Source organism: Sphaerodactylus townsendi, linkage group LG02 (genome assembly GCF_021028975.2).
Source record: "Sphaerodactylus townsendi isolate TG3544 linkage group LG02, MPM_Stown_v2.3, whole genome shotgun sequence".
NCBI lineage: Eukaryota > Metazoa > Chordata > Lepidosauria > Squamata > Sphaerodactylidae > Sphaerodactylus > Sphaerodactylus townsendi.
The window spans coordinates 165,635,396-165,653,568 of NC_059426.1; the positions used below are offsets into that span (position 1 = coordinate 165,635,396).

The 18,173-nt window shown below is 46.1% G+C and overlaps 1 protein-coding gene across 1 annotated transcript; it reads right to left on the reverse strand.

Annotated features, from left to right (window-relative positions):
* Positions 1-1,148: 1,148 nt before the first annotated feature.
* On the reverse strand, positions 1,149-16,827 carry LOC125426388 (protein amnionless-like). The gene is made up of 6 exons (XM_048484644.1): positions 16,646-16,827; positions 12,610-12,784; positions 5,343-5,463; positions 5,146-5,206; positions 3,518-3,556; positions 1,149-1,225 (listed from the first exon to the last, which is right to left on the reverse strand). Exons 1-6 carry the CDS (start codon positions 16,809-16,811, stop codon positions 1,149-1,151), a joined length of 639 nt encoding a protein of 212 aa, XP_048340601.1. The 5' UTR covers positions 16,812-16,827.
* Between the last annotated feature and the right edge of the window lie 1,346 nt (positions 16,828-18,173).

Here is an 18,173-nt window from a genome sequence, read left to right on the forward strand (position 1 = left end):
TGTGAGCTGCCTGTCAGTGACGGGGCTGTGAAAAAGATCAGGACGGGCCGTTGAGCTCCTTCGAAATCCCATAGCTTATCCAGCTCATCAGGTAGAGCCTGGCTGTCACCGTCGAGAGCAGGGGCGGCCACAGCCAGAAGAAGGCAGAGAGCAGAGAAAATTAGGCTGAAAGGGGGGTAAGGCAGAGAAGATGGCAGAGGAGAGCAAAGCAGAGAAGGGAGGCTGAGAAGCGGCTGAAAGGGTGGGGAGGCAGAGGAAAGAAGGCAGGAGAGGCCCGAAGCCAGAGCTGAGAAAGCAGCTGAAGGGGGGGAGGCAAAGAGAAGGCAGGAGAGGAAGTAAGACGGGAGGGGAGCACCACACAGAATTAGAGTGGGACCCTCCCCGCTGCATATAAGAGTCAGGGGGGGGGCTTTTTCAACACAAAAAAATGTGCTGAAAGAAGTAGACTCTTATGTGAGAAGTAATAAGGTAGCTGAAGACCAGCAAAGAGAGTAGCTTCAAAGAGTCGATAACCTGTGGCTAATACCCGGGAAGATCCGATTGGGGAAAGGAAAGGGCCCACACACAAATGGAGGTCTATGCAGGTCAGAACACACACACACACACACACACACACACACACACACACACACACACACACACACACACACACACACACACACACACACTCCCACTCCACTCCTCACTCCTAAACAAAGTTAGTTTTGACTGGTTCCTAAACATTTTGGACTGCTGTTCCCTCAGCTCCCCAGGCTACACCCCCACACCCGGCAGAGGCATAGCTGGAGCCAAACTGCCCGGTGCACATTTTATATTTTCCAGCCCTCCCGTAGCTTGCTTGGCCTTGCTTCCCCTTACCTTAGTTCCTTTCCTTTTTGAGAACTTTTCAGGCTGCAAAAGGCCTGTTCTCAGTAAAAACAGCCTGATAGAACTATGCTTCCAGGAGACACAAGTGAGCTAAGGTCTCCTGGGAACTGCTGGTCCTCGGGGCATTTTGCGAACAGCCTGAAAAAGATTCTCAAGAACTAAGAATGAAAGAATGAAGGAAGAGGCGCCACAGGCATACTTGAGAACACCGCAGCGGAGGAGCTGCCTGGGGGCGATTTCTGCACCCACGAGGGCATCGCCCAGTGCCGCAGCGCACCCCATCACCTTGGGGCTTGCCGCTTTTCAGACACCGGCCCTTTATGCCAGAGCACAAAGGAAGCATTTTGGCTTTTCTTGTCTGCATAGCGCAGACAAAAAAAGCTGCTACCAGAAAACGTTCTTTTTTCTTGCATCACCACCCTTAGCACCATCTTACTTTCATTTCGCCACAGCTCTTTTCTCCCTGTAGCCAGTTATACTACCGCCCACCATTTTTGGTGAAGGTTTCCCTCGGAGGTTTCCTCAGCTTGCAGCTCTTTCTGACCGCGAAATTTCACTGTATAAAGTAGAAGAAGAGTTGGTTGCTCAAACTACCTTCTCTCTCCTGTAAGGGGCCTCAAGGAGCTCCCACAATCCTTTCCGCCCCCTCACAACAAACACCCTGGTGGGTGGGTGGGCTGAAATCCCGAAGAACTGTGACTAGCCCAAAGTCATCCAGCTGGCATGTATTGGGCGTGCACAAGCTAATCTAGTTCACCAGATAAGCCTTCATGGCTCAAATGTCAGAGTGGGTAATCAAACTCAGTTCTCCACTACTCCGCGTTGGCTCAACGAATAGGAGGATTGGATTTGGACTGGTGATTCCGCACATGTGGTGTAGGCGTAGTTGGTTAAGAGCAGGTGCATTCTAATCTGGAGGAACGAAACCACAATCTGGGAATTCAGATTTAGCCGCAATGGCGGCTCCTGCATGGAGTGGGTAGGCATGAGGCTAGCCACAGCTTTTCAGGAGCTCTCTCGGCCCCACCCACCTCACAGGGTGTTTTGTTGTGAGGGCAAAGGAAGATTATCAGCCTTTGAGTCTCCTACAGGAGAGAAGAGGGGGATATACATCAAGAGACTCTCTTTTTGGTTTTGAGGGAGGTATCTTTGAAGCTACAACCACACAATATGAGACACATATTTTAAGTCATCTCCAGATCTGTTGTAATCCCAGAAGATCTAAAGCCAACACCTGGAGGTTGGCAACCCCATCCCCAGCCACCTCAAAGCCGCACTTTCATGTGAAAATAAGAAAAAGTGCAGAATTCTGAATAGACCCAGACTATGAATTCCTTTCTATGTCATTAGAAAAAGAGGCTACTACCCTGTTTCCCCGAATATAAAACATCCCGGAAAATAAAGGCGTGAAGTAGGGGTTTTGCTGGAAATTTGCTTGAAATATAAGGCATCCCCAAAGTAAAAGACAGCAGCAAAGGAAAGTTTTTTGTTTTGGAAAGCATGCCTGACAGACAGAGATACAGAAATATAAGACATCACACAGAAAATAAGATAGGCATCTTTAGGGCAAATTAATATAGACACTTTATCTTATATTGAACTCTGATGATTCCACTGAATAAAGTAGCCTTTTTTATTTCCAGCCACAAGAAACATAAGCTCCTTGGAAATAAAAGGGATTTTAAAAATCTCAGATCATACAATGCTGTATCATGTTTTAATTAAGACATTTACAATGCTGCTTTTTCACCCAAACAGGTGGACAAAATAAAGGCATGAACATATTTAAAACATGAAAACAGTGACCGCTGTTATTGTTCAAGGGTTGGGCCAATGGGGAAGGAACAGCTGGACACACCTGTGATGCAAAACAAACCTTTTATTGTGTGACAAAGAGAATTGAGAGTGAATTCAGAAATGATGACAAATAGACTTGAGAACTGATATGGTGAGCACTGCACAAGAACTGATTTTTTATTTTCCATAACAAAATTACCAGTATTTTGAGAGGAAAGCAAAGCGGCAAGCTGATATTAAGCTTACCAATCCATCCAGGGAGTTTTCTGCTCAGCCCTGCTTGAAATTTACACAAAGGTGGGCCGAAAGCTCTATTGAGATAAAGGCACAGGGAAGGAGAAGAATTTGCGGTTTTATCTTCTTTAGGCACTTTTAAGCTCTAAGTTGGTTTCATCATATAAAGGGTTGATGTAATAAACCTGGGTATTTTGCTCCTGTCTCTTCGGTGTCTCCCCTCACGGGAAATGGCACCCATCAAAGCCCTAGAAATTAAAGAGTTTAATGTAGGGGAGAAGAGGCCTTAAAATGTTTGAAGATACAACAGATCTTAACAGGCTCAAGAGTTCCACACTGTTGATGCAATGGTTCCATAGCATTCCATTGAGGCTGTTGTCAAAGAGACTGTTCATACGCAATTTTTAATAAGTCATATCTTATTTCTTCATTAAGAAAGCCGAATTCTGTACTCGTGTATTTTGCATATCTGTAGTATGCATGGGCGTCAGAAGCGTAGCTAGGCCAAACTACCGGGGCAGATTCATGTTTTCTGTTAGGTAAGGCACCGATGGCGAGCCTTAGACAGTGCGGGGCCCTCGCCATCTGTTACCCTCACCAAAGGGCAAAGCAGACTCACCCGTCCACCGGAACTGGTGACTCCACCGGGTCACAAGATCTGGACAAAGGGACAAAAGATGCATACTGGGTATGGATTAGGCCAGACAGGAGCGTTCCCCTCTTTCATATGTCGCAGCCCTATGAATCATGTATTGTGCGCGTTTCTCCATCTCCGCTTTTAGCCATGCGTAATAAATTACCAGGGACGCCAGCTCGCTTAGATTAGCCAGACCACGGATCAAGGTATTGCAGATCCACCGGATCATGCTATATCGCCACTGGCTTCTCCACGGATGATATAGCTCAATGCTATTCGCCGCGTCGCCCGTAACAACTTCAGTTTTCCACACACACCCATAGGCCCTGCCCCCCAAGGCCCCCAGCCCTCCCAGTCCCCACCCCCACTTACCTTAGTTCAGGCTGAAAAAGTTCAGGCCTGTTCAGTTCAGGCTGAAAAAAAGCCTTGGTGGAGACGCTACACTACAGGGACCTTGGGGCTTCAAGATCCTGAGTAGTGCAGTTTCCCCACGGGACCCTTTTCCGGGCGCTTTCAACTGAACTTGGGCTGAACTAAGATGAAGTGGGTATGAAGGGTTGAGATCAAAACCTATAGCGAAATTGCCTAATATGGAACAGTGCTTAGATCAGAGATAAGCTGGCTCACTGGCCTACATAAGTGATCGACTTTATTAGTTCTCAAGTACTTGGCACTCAAAGCAAAGGGGTGCCCTTAAAGGCAAAGCGAACAAGTGTCTGCATAATTGTCCCTGCTGGGTACACTGCAGCCTTATATCTGGTTACTTTATTTCCATCACTGATCCGGCTACCAATCAATCCAAGGCAGGCTGTCAGGGTGTTACCATCAGATTAGCTATCAGTTAGATTTTGATGATCAGACACGTAGTACATCAGTGCTCTGATAAATTGCGAGGAGAGAGCACGAAGGAGGGCGTGAGGGAGGGGTTGGGGCAATGGTGGGATTCAAATAATTTAACAACTTCGGTTCACCAGTGGTGGGACTCAAATAATTTAACAGCTGGTTGTTTACAAGCATGATTGGGAATCTAGAAGTGGGGCGAAAATGTTAGGCAGAGAATTTCTCTCTCTTTCTCCCACCAATACTAAATTGAGGGGCATTCATTGCGAAAATGCTGGGGAAGAATTAGGACTAATAGAAACACTTCTTCACACTAGCGATGTGATTGGTGTTTAGAATAATAACGCCACAGGAGGTGGTGATGGCCACTAACCTGGATGAAAGGGCTGAGGACGATTGATGGAGGAGAAATTAGATCTACTTGGCTACCAATGTACGATCCTCCTTGATCTCAGATTGCAAATGCCTTAGCAGACCAGGTGCTCAGGAGCAGCAGCAGCAGAAGTCCACTGCTTTCACATCCTGCATGTGAGCTCCCAAAGGCACCTGGTGGGCCACTGCGAGTAGCAGAATGCTGGACTAGATGGACTCTGGTCTGATCCAGCAGGCTAGTTCTTATGTTCTTAGCACCGTTTTAACAACCAGTTCTGCCAAAGTGGTGTGAACCTGCTGAATCCGACCACTGGCTCGGGGGTGATTTTCGCGCTGGGCATCGCCCAGTGCAGCATACCCCACCCACCCTGTTGTAGCTCCACTGCAGGCATACTTACAGGAGAAAAACATCTCGGTGAAGGCATGCTTGCCTCCTGAAGATGCAGCCATAGTGGAGCACTTTAAAAACAAGACAGCAGTGGTGGGCGAAGTTACAATTCTACTTAAGATCTTTGTATTTGAAGAGATTGTGCGGAAGCAGAAGCCACCGTGGCCTCCAGATGAAAAAAAAAGATAGAGAAAACAAAGCATTTACCGCAAGGCTGGACGGTGTGTCGAACATGGGATTGTCAAAACCTTTGTCCGCAGCTTCTCCCAAAGAATCCAGGTCATTCATCCTCTTCCACTGGGACAGCAAATGCACACAGGGGAAAGATCTAAAAGAAGACACTCATTAAATTAAATTAAAGGAGACTTACCCATTAAAGTATTTTCAGTGATAAAGAGGCGTGCAAGAACTTTCGCTGTTCCCTTAAAGCCTTTAGTTCATTCGTTTCCCCAGTGGGTCTTGAATTAAAAATAGGGTTGCTAGAACTAGGCTGGGAAACACCTGAAGATTTGGGGGCAGAGTCTGAGGAGGACAGTGGGGTATAATGCCACGGGGTCACCCTCCAAGCATCGTTCTCCAGGAAACTGATCTCTGTAATCTGGGGATGGGCTTTAATTTCAGGAGATCACCGAATCCCACACCTGGAAGCTGGCACCCAAGTCAGAAAGATTTGTAAGGAAGTGAAGCTCATACTAAGGACCTCTCTCCATATGAAGAAGATGCTGGTAGTGGGAACTTGGTATTTATTCAGCCTGGACAGATACACGAACATTTGAGAAAAGATCTTCCGTACTGCAATACTGCCAGGGAGACATCCGTTTGTTTGGATTATGAAGCATTGGTTGGTTTGGCTTGGAAACTAGTCTGACCCACCCGGCTTCTCCACCCCATGAAGCCGTCTGCCATGACCCTCTAATGTCTTAGCTTGGTCCTGCCACATTTCTGGCTTTTGACATCTTCCTACTCGAACATCCTGGGAAAGTTTGCTTGTCCTGGGTGCTGTTATTTTGCAGCTGCAAGGGAAGGTGGAGTGAAACAGTTGGATTCGCTTTCCTTACATGCCTCCCGTATGTCGCCTGTCCATGGAGATAAAAGTGACCATGCATATGTGTCCATCAAAATTCCCTCCTTCCTCTTGGAGATAACTGCGAGCAGGAAGTACTGCTTGAGGGACATATGGGGTCAAATGTGCCGAACTGTAGCCATTTGAGTGTCATGTTGGGCAGGAGGAGCAGAAAATTTCACGCCCACACCTTCTCCGCCTGGGGCTATACGCAACTTCAAGATCTGGTGCAAGTTGTTTGGTCACTTGGATTTGGGGAGGATGGCTGCCATATGGGAATTTAGGGGTGGGTGGGGCGGCTCAGATTGCACGGGCTACATTTTTTCCTAGATACACCTGCTTGCGAGGGGTGGTATTATGTGGCTCCTCTGGCTGGCAAACAAGGGGAGGGCTCTACTAGAGAATATATTCTTTCTCCTGTTATCTTGTATTGGTTTCAGACTGCTTGTCTATGCTTGCCATCAATAAATTAGAATTCAGCTTTTAAAATGCCACAGTTCCTTTCGTTGAGCACATCTGGGGTTGTGACACGTCCTCCATTGAGATCAAACCCATAGAGACGGAAGGCCAAGTAACCAGGAGTCTTGCCTACTCTGGCGAAACGGCTCTTGAGGGGATCACCTGTTTGCTGACCCTTTCACCAGAAGACTACAACACTGAACTGGGACCTTTTGCATCGCGAGAAGGAGATGCCCATCACTGAGCATGACCCATCCCTTGCGAAACATTTCTGTAAAAGTGTGCAAAACAGAAAAAATGGCTAGAAATGGTGGTGGGGAAGATGCAAATATGTGCCCGTGTTCCTCTCAGCCCATTTTAAGTCGAGTGCTAGCTTTAGCCAGTATGGCTTCCCCCCAAGAATCTTGGAAGTGCTGCCCCCGGAGGAGGTGATGGCCCTGCCTGGATAGCTTTAGAAGGGGCGGATAGATTTATGGAGGAGAAGTGGATTTATGGCTGCCAATCTTGCTCCTTTTGATCTGGATTGCAAAATGCCTTAACAGTCCAAGGTGTAGGGGCGGCAAGAGCATGAAGAAGGCCATTTAGCCGCATCCCTGCGTAGCGAGCTCCCAAAGGCACCTGGTAATTACTAATGAGTAGGAGAGAGCTGGACTAGATGGACTCTGGTCTGATCCAGCTGGCTTGTTCTTATGTTTTTATAAGTGAAGTCTGGTAACAGTACTGCGAATCCCTGTCCCAGAACTCCAGTCTCCAAAGCAGCAGTATGTTTAATGAAATTAGATAAGAAGCCTGTGTTTGCCCAAAAGAATCCTGAAGCTCACAGATCAGTTACCGCGGAGCACGGCTTGAGTGGATGAGGCCCAAGATCGCTAGAGGCTCACTGGCTGCTTTATGGCGCTCTCTGCCATCACTCAGCCAGTAAACAAATCAACAGGCAGCTGAGCTCAATTTATCTCCATCCCAGGATGACTGATCAGAGTAAGCCATACCCCAGGTACCAACTCTGATTCTCCATTTTAGTGATCTTTGTAATTCACCTTCATCTGACCCTCTCCTTAAAGAAGCTGGAGCTTTGTTTCAAAAGCATAGTAGTTTTGAGAGTTTTATTTAAATTAAACAAAAGCTATCTTTCATTGCTAGAGTAGAGAACTGTCTGACCACGGCAAGGAAAAGCGAGCTGAGCGAAGAGCTTTGTTGCCGGTGGAAAAAGACTAGAGCAATGAGCAGGAACAGCCCGAGCACAGACAGCACGAAGCGTTGGCTCATCAGCTGGTGGAACACACCGAGAGAGCGGAGATCACCCGCAAGTGGGAGGAGGAAAGTCGGGGGCTGCAGCTGGAAGCTCGCCAGAAGCATGCATGTCCGCAAACAGGATTACGCCTACTCAAAATCCGCAGTGTGTGTTGATGTGGTCCTCCGAGGCTGCAGATCGGGGATCAGCGACTGGTCAGTTTGGGGCTGGTTCAGCAAACTCCCACCATCTCCTCCTCCTCACCCCTTCCCCTATTGTTTGTCATTGACAGGTGCTGAAAAATTCAAGGGAGTGCCTGCTTCCACACCAGGGCAATCCCCGTTTCGCTCTCCCTGTCGTTGTGAATGGAAAGGCAGTCACATTATTGAGATATTCTGCACGCTGCCCTCTTGCATGATACATTTTCCTCGCCCCTTCCTAGCTTTTTACCTTTTTGCAAGAATATCAGTTGTAGCAATGTCACTGTTGTGTCTTAACACTCTAGGCTAGGCAGCCCGGGCTAGCCCACTCTTGTCAGATCTCAGAAGCTAAGCAGGGTTGGCTCTGGTTAGCAGTTGGATGAAGAGCAACCAAGGAAGTCAAGGGTTGCTATGAGGAGGCAGGCAATGGCAAATCACCTCTGAATGTCTTGCCTTGAAAACCTTGTGGGGTTGCCAAAAGGAGGCAGTCCAGACCTGGGTGGCCCAGGCGACCCGATCTCATCAGATCTCTGAAGCTAAGCAGTGTCAGACCCAGCTAGTGTGCTGGAGTGGCGAGACCTCAAAGGGAAGTCAAGGTTGCCTTTCACAGGAGCCAGGCAGTGGCCAACCACTGTTGCCTGTGTACTACACACTTTGAAAGGTCAGGAAAAGAATTTAGATTTATGCCCGGCTTTTTTCTCTCCTGTAAGAGATCCAGGTGGCTTACCAAGAGCTCCTTCCCTTCCTCTCCCCAACAGAGGTGGGGCTGAGAGTTCTGAAAACTGAGCTGTAAAGATCACCTGCAAGCCTTCATGTGTAAAAAAAGCGGGAAAAGCCGAATCAGTTCACCAGATGAGAGTCCACCCTCGCGTAATGGAGGTGGGAATCAAACCAGTTCTCAGAATAGAGTCTGCTGGCCTTAACCACTGCACGCTGGCTCTTCACCTATATGCCCAAATTAAGAGTTAAAATGAAATAAAAGTTCTACACCCTTAATTTATTTGAGTGCACCATTTCATCATTTTCCTCTGTAGCAGGAAACTTCACCAGGAGGCTTTGAACAACAGTGAAAGAAGACCTTCTCTGATTGATGGAAAGTCTATTTAATGCTACCCTTTTAGTTTTCAGGAAGCATCCCATTGTCACATGGCTTATAAAGCAGATTTTTTTCTCCTGGCCTGTCATGCCCCCACAGAGGGTTGGTTATTTTCCCTTTAAGATTTAGTTTCCCCACAGTCAGTATGGTTTTGCTTTATTGTTAAGTCTTCTGGGAGGAGGTATTTTTGGTTAGTCCCTGCCCCTGTAAGACTTTCCCAGTAGGTAATTGCTTTCCGCCTTAGCTACCCCCGTTTTTAGTTTAGTCTGTCTCTATTAGGGGCTAAGGGGAGGCTGGTGTCGTAGTATATTTGTGGCCATCTTTATGGTGGTCCAAGAACAAGTCCAAGTTTATCAGCAGTTAGACCAAGACCAATATGCTGTAAGGAAGCAGAAGTGAACTATCTGAGAAAGCGGCCAGAAAAGGACAAAGTCTGCAGCTTCTAACATCCTGAAGACAAGCAAGTACTCCACGATTAGTTGGAGCCAAGGGAGGAGGAGTCAGGGTCTTGTTTCCTCCTCCATTAATAAAAACCATTTAAGAACTGTTGAACCTGGCTTGTCTCTCTTGCTTCTGTCCTAGCCAAGAACAGGGCACACTCCAGCAGAATCGCAGGGGGGGCCAGAACTTACCTATATGGTTGAAAGCAGCAAGGAGGTCTAACTAGTTTGGCCTCCCTTTTCCCTTCCTTCTATTTCCTATTTGTGGATAAATGTTTGAATTACAGGGAAATATAGTCCAAATGTTGATTGTGTTATTCCCCCCTAATCCATGTTATGATGCTGAGATTTGAATGAGAAGATTATTTATTGTGTTGTGGTTTTATTAGATTGTATATGGAAGGCCAGCCAATAAGTTAAATAGATAAAAGCATATTATAAAGCCTACGCTCAAAGTCTTCAGGACTAGTCGCTTGTTTCTTTGGACAGCGTAGGTACAGATTCCTAGGATGCTGAAATCTGTGTCTAGGTTTGCCTGGAATCATACAGCACCCTGGCTGAGAGGCTTCTGAGGATGTACGGGCATCGCGAATCAACGGGTGGATCTCTGTGACAGTAGCCCACTGACACTATACAATGAAGTCATTACTACGTGCTCGAACGGGACTGCAATCCTGAGTGTGGGTGCGTTAAGTGCCCTCGAGTCACTTGCGACTTACACGATCCTATGAATGAATGTCCTCCGAAACATCCTACCAAAGTTAAAAACACAGTGGCTGCACGTATGCGCAAAGCTATGACTTTTTTGTCAAAAGTCAGGACAAATTTTTATTTATAAAAACAGCTCGTTTCATTTACCATCAAGTCTGCACAGTGGTTTAAAACCCCCAATAAGAGCCCCTGTTTCAGAATCCAGCCCAGCCCAAGCATGAACACCAACACATGTCCTCTTTGAAAAATTACTTGGGCTCCGTGTGGTTGAGCTCCCGAACATTAACTCAGCAGAGTGATGAAAAGCAGCCTGGGTGCCAGGGAGCCCAGTCGCTTCACAAGTAAAAGTGTTTATTTTTGAGATCTCAGAATAATCAAGTTTGAAATGGCAGCTATTTCCTCTGTCGATTAGTCCACAGACAGCTTTGTCTCAGGGGGGGCTTTGGGAGAATCCTCAATGGGCCACTCATGCCCTAGAGCATGCTGGGACACATTACTTCTGAAGACAGCCTGCGTTAATGAGGTACTGGGCTAGACTGATGTTTGCAGGAGATCCCGTGATGGTGACTTGTCGTTCCACCGAGCCTTCTGTGGCATTTGCAATCTTGATCCGAGCTCCCAACATCTGCCTGATTTCATTGATCTTGCTGCCTTGTCTGCCAATAATGCACCCATTAACAGGCTTGCTCTGGTCTTGCAAACTGAGGGTCGTGGCTTCCTTAACTGGGTCAATCCATCTCCATTGGGACTTATCTTTTCTGCCGCTAGCTTTTCTTGACATTATTGTCATTTCGATTGAAACGTGCTACATAACACTGATTAAAAAACTTGCAATAGCTTCCAGTTTTAGTCATTTTAGCTTCTAAGGGAGAGTTCAGGCTTGATCTGAACTTGAACCCACAAATTTCTTTTCAGAGTCCGCAGATTCCCACTTAAAGGCAACGCCACATTTCAACCCATTCTTCCTGAAAGGAAGGGTGCACAAAATTCCTTACCACCAAAGGATAGTATCCAGGTAAAGGGTATAGAACTATGATTTCGCATCTTGCTCCTTTCCTTTGTACGTTGCTTCAAGAACAATGGCTATGCAGATTTGTTTTGAGAACGTACTCAAACTGCGGGTATGCTGTTGAACAGTACCGGTGATGTAAACGATTTAAGTAGCCAAATGTCTTGATTTATATATAAATCATCGTTTCAAGGGAAATTTTGATTAATATCTTCTTCCCTCCTCCCTCCTCCCTCCCCCCTTCCCTCCTCTTTTCCTTCTGTTTTCCTTCTCTTCTCCCCTCCTTTTGGTCTGAATAGTTTTTCAGTTTATGATATTATTATTGTTATGCGTAAAGGTTGATGATGTTGATGAACTTTCTTCTATCAGTAGACGTATCCGACTTTCCACACCCATACACAGTAATGGGGAACTCGGCATGAATTAACCAGTCTGCTTACCCTTTCATTCACGAATCTTTTCACCGTTCCTTCGGCTGACTACGGCTGAGACTATTGATGAATCAATTTTAACGAAGAAAAGTCACGGGGAGGGAAATTGTGGTTTTGCTCCTTCTGAATCAAAGATGAGCTCTGCGCCTTAGTTTTTTAACTGCATCAACTTTTCCAAAATGCATTACTACCAATTTGGCAGTTTTTCTCCAGTCTTGTAAGATGTACTAACTGTAACTCTACTGAACCGAAAGAGGAGAATCACAGGTTCAGTCAATTGTGTGCTCTCGTCATAACAGACTCACGAAGGCTCCTTCAGGGCACAGAGGTTTTCAAGATGAGATAGCAGAAGGTGGTTTGCCATTGCCTACCTCAAATTCTTACATCTTCTTTGATGGCCTCCAATCCAAAATTATAGATGTTGTTATGACGAGACAATCACCGATTGAGATCAGTTTGGAGCGTAGCGTAGCAATTTCCGACGATGGCGCTGAAAGCTTTTTATTGGCAGGGAGTATTTTTGAGTGTCCTGACATGGAGAGCGTCCTGACATGTTTTTCCCATGTCCAGTATGAAATGCTAGAAAGCCCATACCACTCGATTTTCCTTGATGCATAGATCTCTTTGAGATCTGATGAGATTGGACTATCTAGGTCAGGGCAAGATGATCTCAGATGGGAGATCACCAGGGTTGGGAAGTCCAGGGTTGTTAGACAGAAACAGGCCACGGCAAACCACCTCTGCTCACTCTCTTGCCTTGAAAACCCCAAGGGGCTGCCACACGTTGGCTGCGACTTGACGGCGCTTCCCACCACCACAGGTCATCTCTCTTACCTTAATATCCCTTTCCTGTAGAGGAGCAGGACGATTCCCAATAGCAAGAGGATAAGGAACGAGCCAATGATCATCCCAGTCGTAGAAGAGCTGATATGGCCGCTCACTCCATGAGTGCTCCACTTATTGCCTGTGGCGGTTTGCAGGGAGCTCCCCACAATGTCAAAGGACTCTCCTGCAAAGTAGTCGAAATACAATGACAAAGAACTCTCCTGCAAAGGACTCTCCTGCAAAGTAGTCGAAATATCATAGCTCCCATCAGCTACTCAGTTTGTTTGCCGGGAGTAAATAAACTTTTTATAGCACGTTGGCCCTCTCTGTCACTCCTCTCCTACTGCTTTTGCTTTTCGAGATGGTACTTACTGCTGGAGAGTTACGCGAATTATCCTTGAGGGAAAGTGCAGCTGACAACCGTAACCCGTTAAGCCATTCAATGCTGCCACTTCAACGTTCTTTCAATGAATGAGAAAGTGCATTGTGGGACTACCCTATATTTATGTGTTCATTCATTTGTTCCCTTTCCCTCATGCCCTGTGCTTTACAAAAACCTAATGACAATTTAAAAAAACAAACAAAAAACCCCCCAAATCCATCCAATAACAACACTGACAAACCCATAATAGCAGTAAGTTCAAATAAATTTTCTCTCAGCCCTGGAATAAAATCTGCCTTTTGCCAAATGCTCATTGGAAAAATACTCTCCTAACTGAGGAGATTTGCTGAATGTCTCTAGCGCTGCTTCTGGGAGAGGGCAAGAAAAGCCATTTCCCCCTTGTGGAAGCAGAAATGAGTAAACTCAGTGGTGGGATCCAAAAATTTTAGTAACAGGTTCCCATGGTCTGTTACATACTATATCACAAAGAGACTTCTCTCTGTGATACACCTCCTGAATGCGGCCACAGATGCGAAGTGAAGCGTTAGGAACAAGATCACAGACCGCGACCTGGCCGGAAGCCCACAATAACCAGCTGAATCGGCCGTGAAATATCGACAATACAGTGTTGGCAAGACAAATCAGCAGGCACTGTATGATGGTTTCAAACCTGCGCTATGGTTTAGTATTAAAAATAAATTTGCATTGTCACCACAGTTTGAGGAGGTGAAGGCAAGAGGGTGCCGGTACCTCTGGCTCATTCTCTGCTCATTCTTAGGCTTGTGATTAAAGGTGTCATGTTCCGCTGAAGAACAATGTGATGATTTACATTATCAAAGCGTGTGATGGGAGTTTTGTCACTTACAGACTCATACTAGTTAACAGACTAGGTGGAAGCCCTGGAGAGCCACTGGCAATCTAATATTGACAGTGGTGACCAGTGGTGTGATTCAGAATACAGCAGCTTCATATGCTCGTATGTCCGCATGACCACAACATGCAGGAAGAAGTAGTGCTGCCAGCCCTGTGTAACAGAAATTCCTGAGATCTTTTCTGCTGCCTCAGAAACCAGGACGAATTAATGGATTCAAGGTGCAGGAAAACGAATTCCACGAAACATCAGGAAGAGACGTCTAACTACATATGTCCCAAATAGGCCTCTGCGTTCTCGGAGGCCAGTTGCTAATGATCCCCTGCCCCTCATCGTCACGGCTGGCCTCTACCGGGCCAGGGCCTTCAAAGCCCTGGCCCGTCTATGGTGGAATGCTTTACCATCTGCTGTCCAGGCCCTGCGGGACCTTGGTGAGTTCTGCAGGGCCTGTAAGACCGAGTTATTCCACTGGGACTTTGGGGATGCCAGCCGCAAACTGGCTGCCCCCTCTGTAGCCCCCACAACAGTTTTGCCATCTTCAGCATTGCCTGATCGCTGATAACATCCATTTTTGGGCAATGCTGGCCCTCCTGGCCTTTGGGTTGGGCGCCATCTGTGCATGCATCTGGGCATGTATTTTTTAACTGTAATTTCTGAAATTGCTGCTATAATGTATTTTAATGAATTTTAATGTTTTATCGTTATATTGTGTTTATGAGACCTTATATTGTATTTGTTTTATGTCTCATTGTACACCGCCCAGAGCCCTTCGGGGGTTGGGCGGTCTGTTAAGCCAAATTAATAACAACAACAACAACAACAACAACAACTTCCTGACTGTCAGGGCTGTTCAACAGTGGAATCCACTGCCTCCAAGAGTGGTGGAGTCTCCTTCTTTGGAGATTTTTAAACAGAGGCTGAATGATCATTTGTCAGGAGTACTTTGATTGTGTGTTCCTGCATGACAGGGGGTTGGATTTGATGGCCCTTCTGGTCTCTTCCAACATTATGATTCTATGTGGAGGTGAAACTTGGGAAGGGAATAGTTTGGAGCCTATGACCCAGGAGCCTATGATGCTATAGACTCATTTTCTAAGCAACCATTTTCTCCATGGGAACTTATTTTTGCTGTCTAGAGATCAGTGGTAATTCTGGGAGATGACCAAGCCTCACTTGGAAGTTGCAACTCTAGGAAAAGTGGCTGTGCCCACCCCCAGCCCTTATGTGAAGCCAAGTGTTATTCCCTAACAAACAGGAGAATAATAGAATCATAGAATTGGAAGAGACCACAAGGGCCGTCAAGTCCAACCCCCTGCCATACAGGAATAAACAATTAAAGCACTCCTGACAGATGGCCATCCAGCCTCTGCTTAAAAGCCTCCAAAGAAGGAGACTCCACCACCCACCAAGGCAATGCATTCCACTGCTGAACAGCCCTTACCGTCAGGAAATTCTTCTTAACGTTTGGGTGGAATCTCTTTTCCTGTACTTTGAATCCATTAATCATTGTCCTAGTCCAGGGGTCTGCAACCTGCAGCTCTCCAGATGTTCATGGACTACAATTCCCATCAACCCCTGCCAGCATGGCCAATTGGGCTGATGGGATTTGTAGCCCATGAAAATCTGGAGAGCCGCAGGTTGCAGACCCCTGACCTAGGCCTTTTGGAATGGAATGTGATAGACATTTTAACCGAATGGCTTAAAAGACCACACCACAGTGTCATGCTCAGGTTTGTGCAAAAGATGGGCATGAATGTACCACCCAATCTGACATTTGTGAGAATCAAGGAAAAGTGGGTTCTGTGAGACCACACTGTGAGTTCACAGCCCAGGTAGTCCATGATGGGATTTGTAGTCCATGAACATCTGGAGAGCTGCAGATTGCAGATCCCTGCCCTAGTCCCTGGAGCAGCAGAAAACAAGCTTGCTCCCTCTTCAACATGGTTTCCCTTCAAATATTTAAACATGGCTATCATGCAACCCCTTAACTTCTCCAGACTAGATATACCTAGCTCCCTAAGCCGTTCTTTGTAGGGCATGGATTCCAGACCTTTTACCAGTTTGGCCACCCTCCTCTGGACCCATTCTAGCTTGTCAATATCCTTCTTGAATTGGGGTGCCCAGAACTGGACACAGTATTCCAGCTGAGGTCTGACCAATGCAGAACAGAGTGGTACCATTACATCCCTTGATTTAGATGTTATACTATTGATGCAGCCCAGTGTTGCACTGGCTTTCTTGACTGCCATATTGCAGGAGGATTTTATAATATGTAGATGGTAGGGTTGCCAAATTCAAGGTAAGAAATTTCTGGAGGTTTGGAGATGGAGCTTGACTGGGGTAAAATTTAGGGAGAAGAGGGCCCTCAGCAAGGTATAATGCGGCATAGAGTCCACCCTTCAAAATGGCTATTTTCTCCAGGGGAATGGATCTCTGCAGTCTGGGGAAATGGATCTCTGTCATTCTGGGGGATCTCTTGGCCTCACCTGAAGGATGGCAGCCGTGGTAGGTGAGATCTAAGTAGAACTGGGCCTGGTTAATGCCTGCATGGGAGATCTCCAGCAACCACTACCTTAACTGGAGTGTTGTGGTGGGATTTCCGGGCTGTATGGCCGTTAATTTGTTAATTAACTAATTTGAGGAAGGCTGAAGGGACCTAAAACTAATAAATAAAAGGCAGGATTTTAAAACTAGCAAATAAAAAGTGCGCTCCTGTAGTTCTACAGATTTAGAATGAGACCCAGCGCTGAGTTGGCAAAGATCTGCAACAGAAGGAGAGTAGAAAGAGTTACCATGTTTTGCTATATCATTCATGATGTCCTCAGCCAGCTGTTCAGCAGGAATGCCACTCTGGGACCCGGTCCTGTTATCCATTAGCACAATCTGGATGAAGGATGCAGAGCTACGTGGCCAGAGTCCCAGGGAAGCGTCAGGTCTGTGCACCTTCGATATAGCCATCTTAACACCTGCATTCTTGGGCTTTCAAAACACACAAACCACATATAAAAGTCAGTCACTATGGGAAGGCAGAAATTAGACAAGATTGGGATCAGATTAGATTAGATTGAGAGCAGATCTCAGACCATGAGGCATTTAACAACAAATGACAGGAACTCAGAGGCATTTAACAACAACAGATCCCAGAGGCATTTAACAACAAATGACAGGAACTTATCCTGGATCTTTTTGCAAGTATATTTGATATATAACAGGCTATATTCCATTCCCATTTCTACACATTGAGAAATAATGCATGCTAAAATAAGTTCCAAATATATCATTGTATACAACAGCTGGTAATCACACCATTGTTGTTTGGGATGTGCTGAGAATACCTGTCCAAGACAGGTGAAAGAAAACTCATCAAGGTAATTGTCAAGTGGAAAAGAATGCGTTTCCCACTTTCACAGGAATCGTGTCCCATCACACAGGTCATGATGTCTTGCAAGTCTTTTACTTTACTGTATTTCAGATTTATATCCTGCCCTACCCCAGCAATTCACCAGTTTAAACAATCAAAATGTGTACAAAGTCGCTGAACACTGCTTTAGACATCACACTTATAACTTATGTGACAAGTGGACATATTTACGTTAACAAGTGACTCATTCACATAACAAAAGAATTCTGGGAATTGGGTAAGGGGAGATGTGTGAATGATGTCACCTACGCTAGCCAATTGGTGCCATCTACAAGTAGCTTTTTTTACATTCAAGGGCTCTTAAAAGGAGGGTGGTGGTGAGTTTTTCCAAAGAGAAATAGCTATATTTGAATCCAGTAGCACCTTAGAGGCCAACAAGATTTTTGGGATATCAGCTTTGAAGACTTTGTCAGACACTTTGGCTCTTGAAAGCTTGTACCCTGAAAACCTTGTCAGTCTCTAATCCAGCTATTCTATTGTAGGCCAACATGAAACTATCTTCAGTGGGAGGAAAAATGATACATTTTAGTGGCCCAACCACATATCCACAGTGTTCATCAACTATAGTGTGTAAAGAACTTCAAGTTGCAGCTGACTTATGGCAACCCAGTAGGGTTTTCAAGGTGAAAGACTAATAGAGGTGGTCTGCCATTGCCTGCCTCTGCATTGTGACCCTGGGCTTCCTTGGTGGTCTCCGATCCAAGGACTAACCGGGGCCGACTCTGCTTAGTTTCTCAGATCTGACATCAAGCCAGAGGCATAGCTAGGCCAAACTGCGCCCGGTGTGCATTCTAATTTTCCGCCCCCCATGCCCCTCCCATGACGTCCCTCTTTCCCCCTTTCCACACTTACCTTAGTTCCTTTCCTTTTCCAGAACTTTTTCAGGCTGCAAAAGGCCT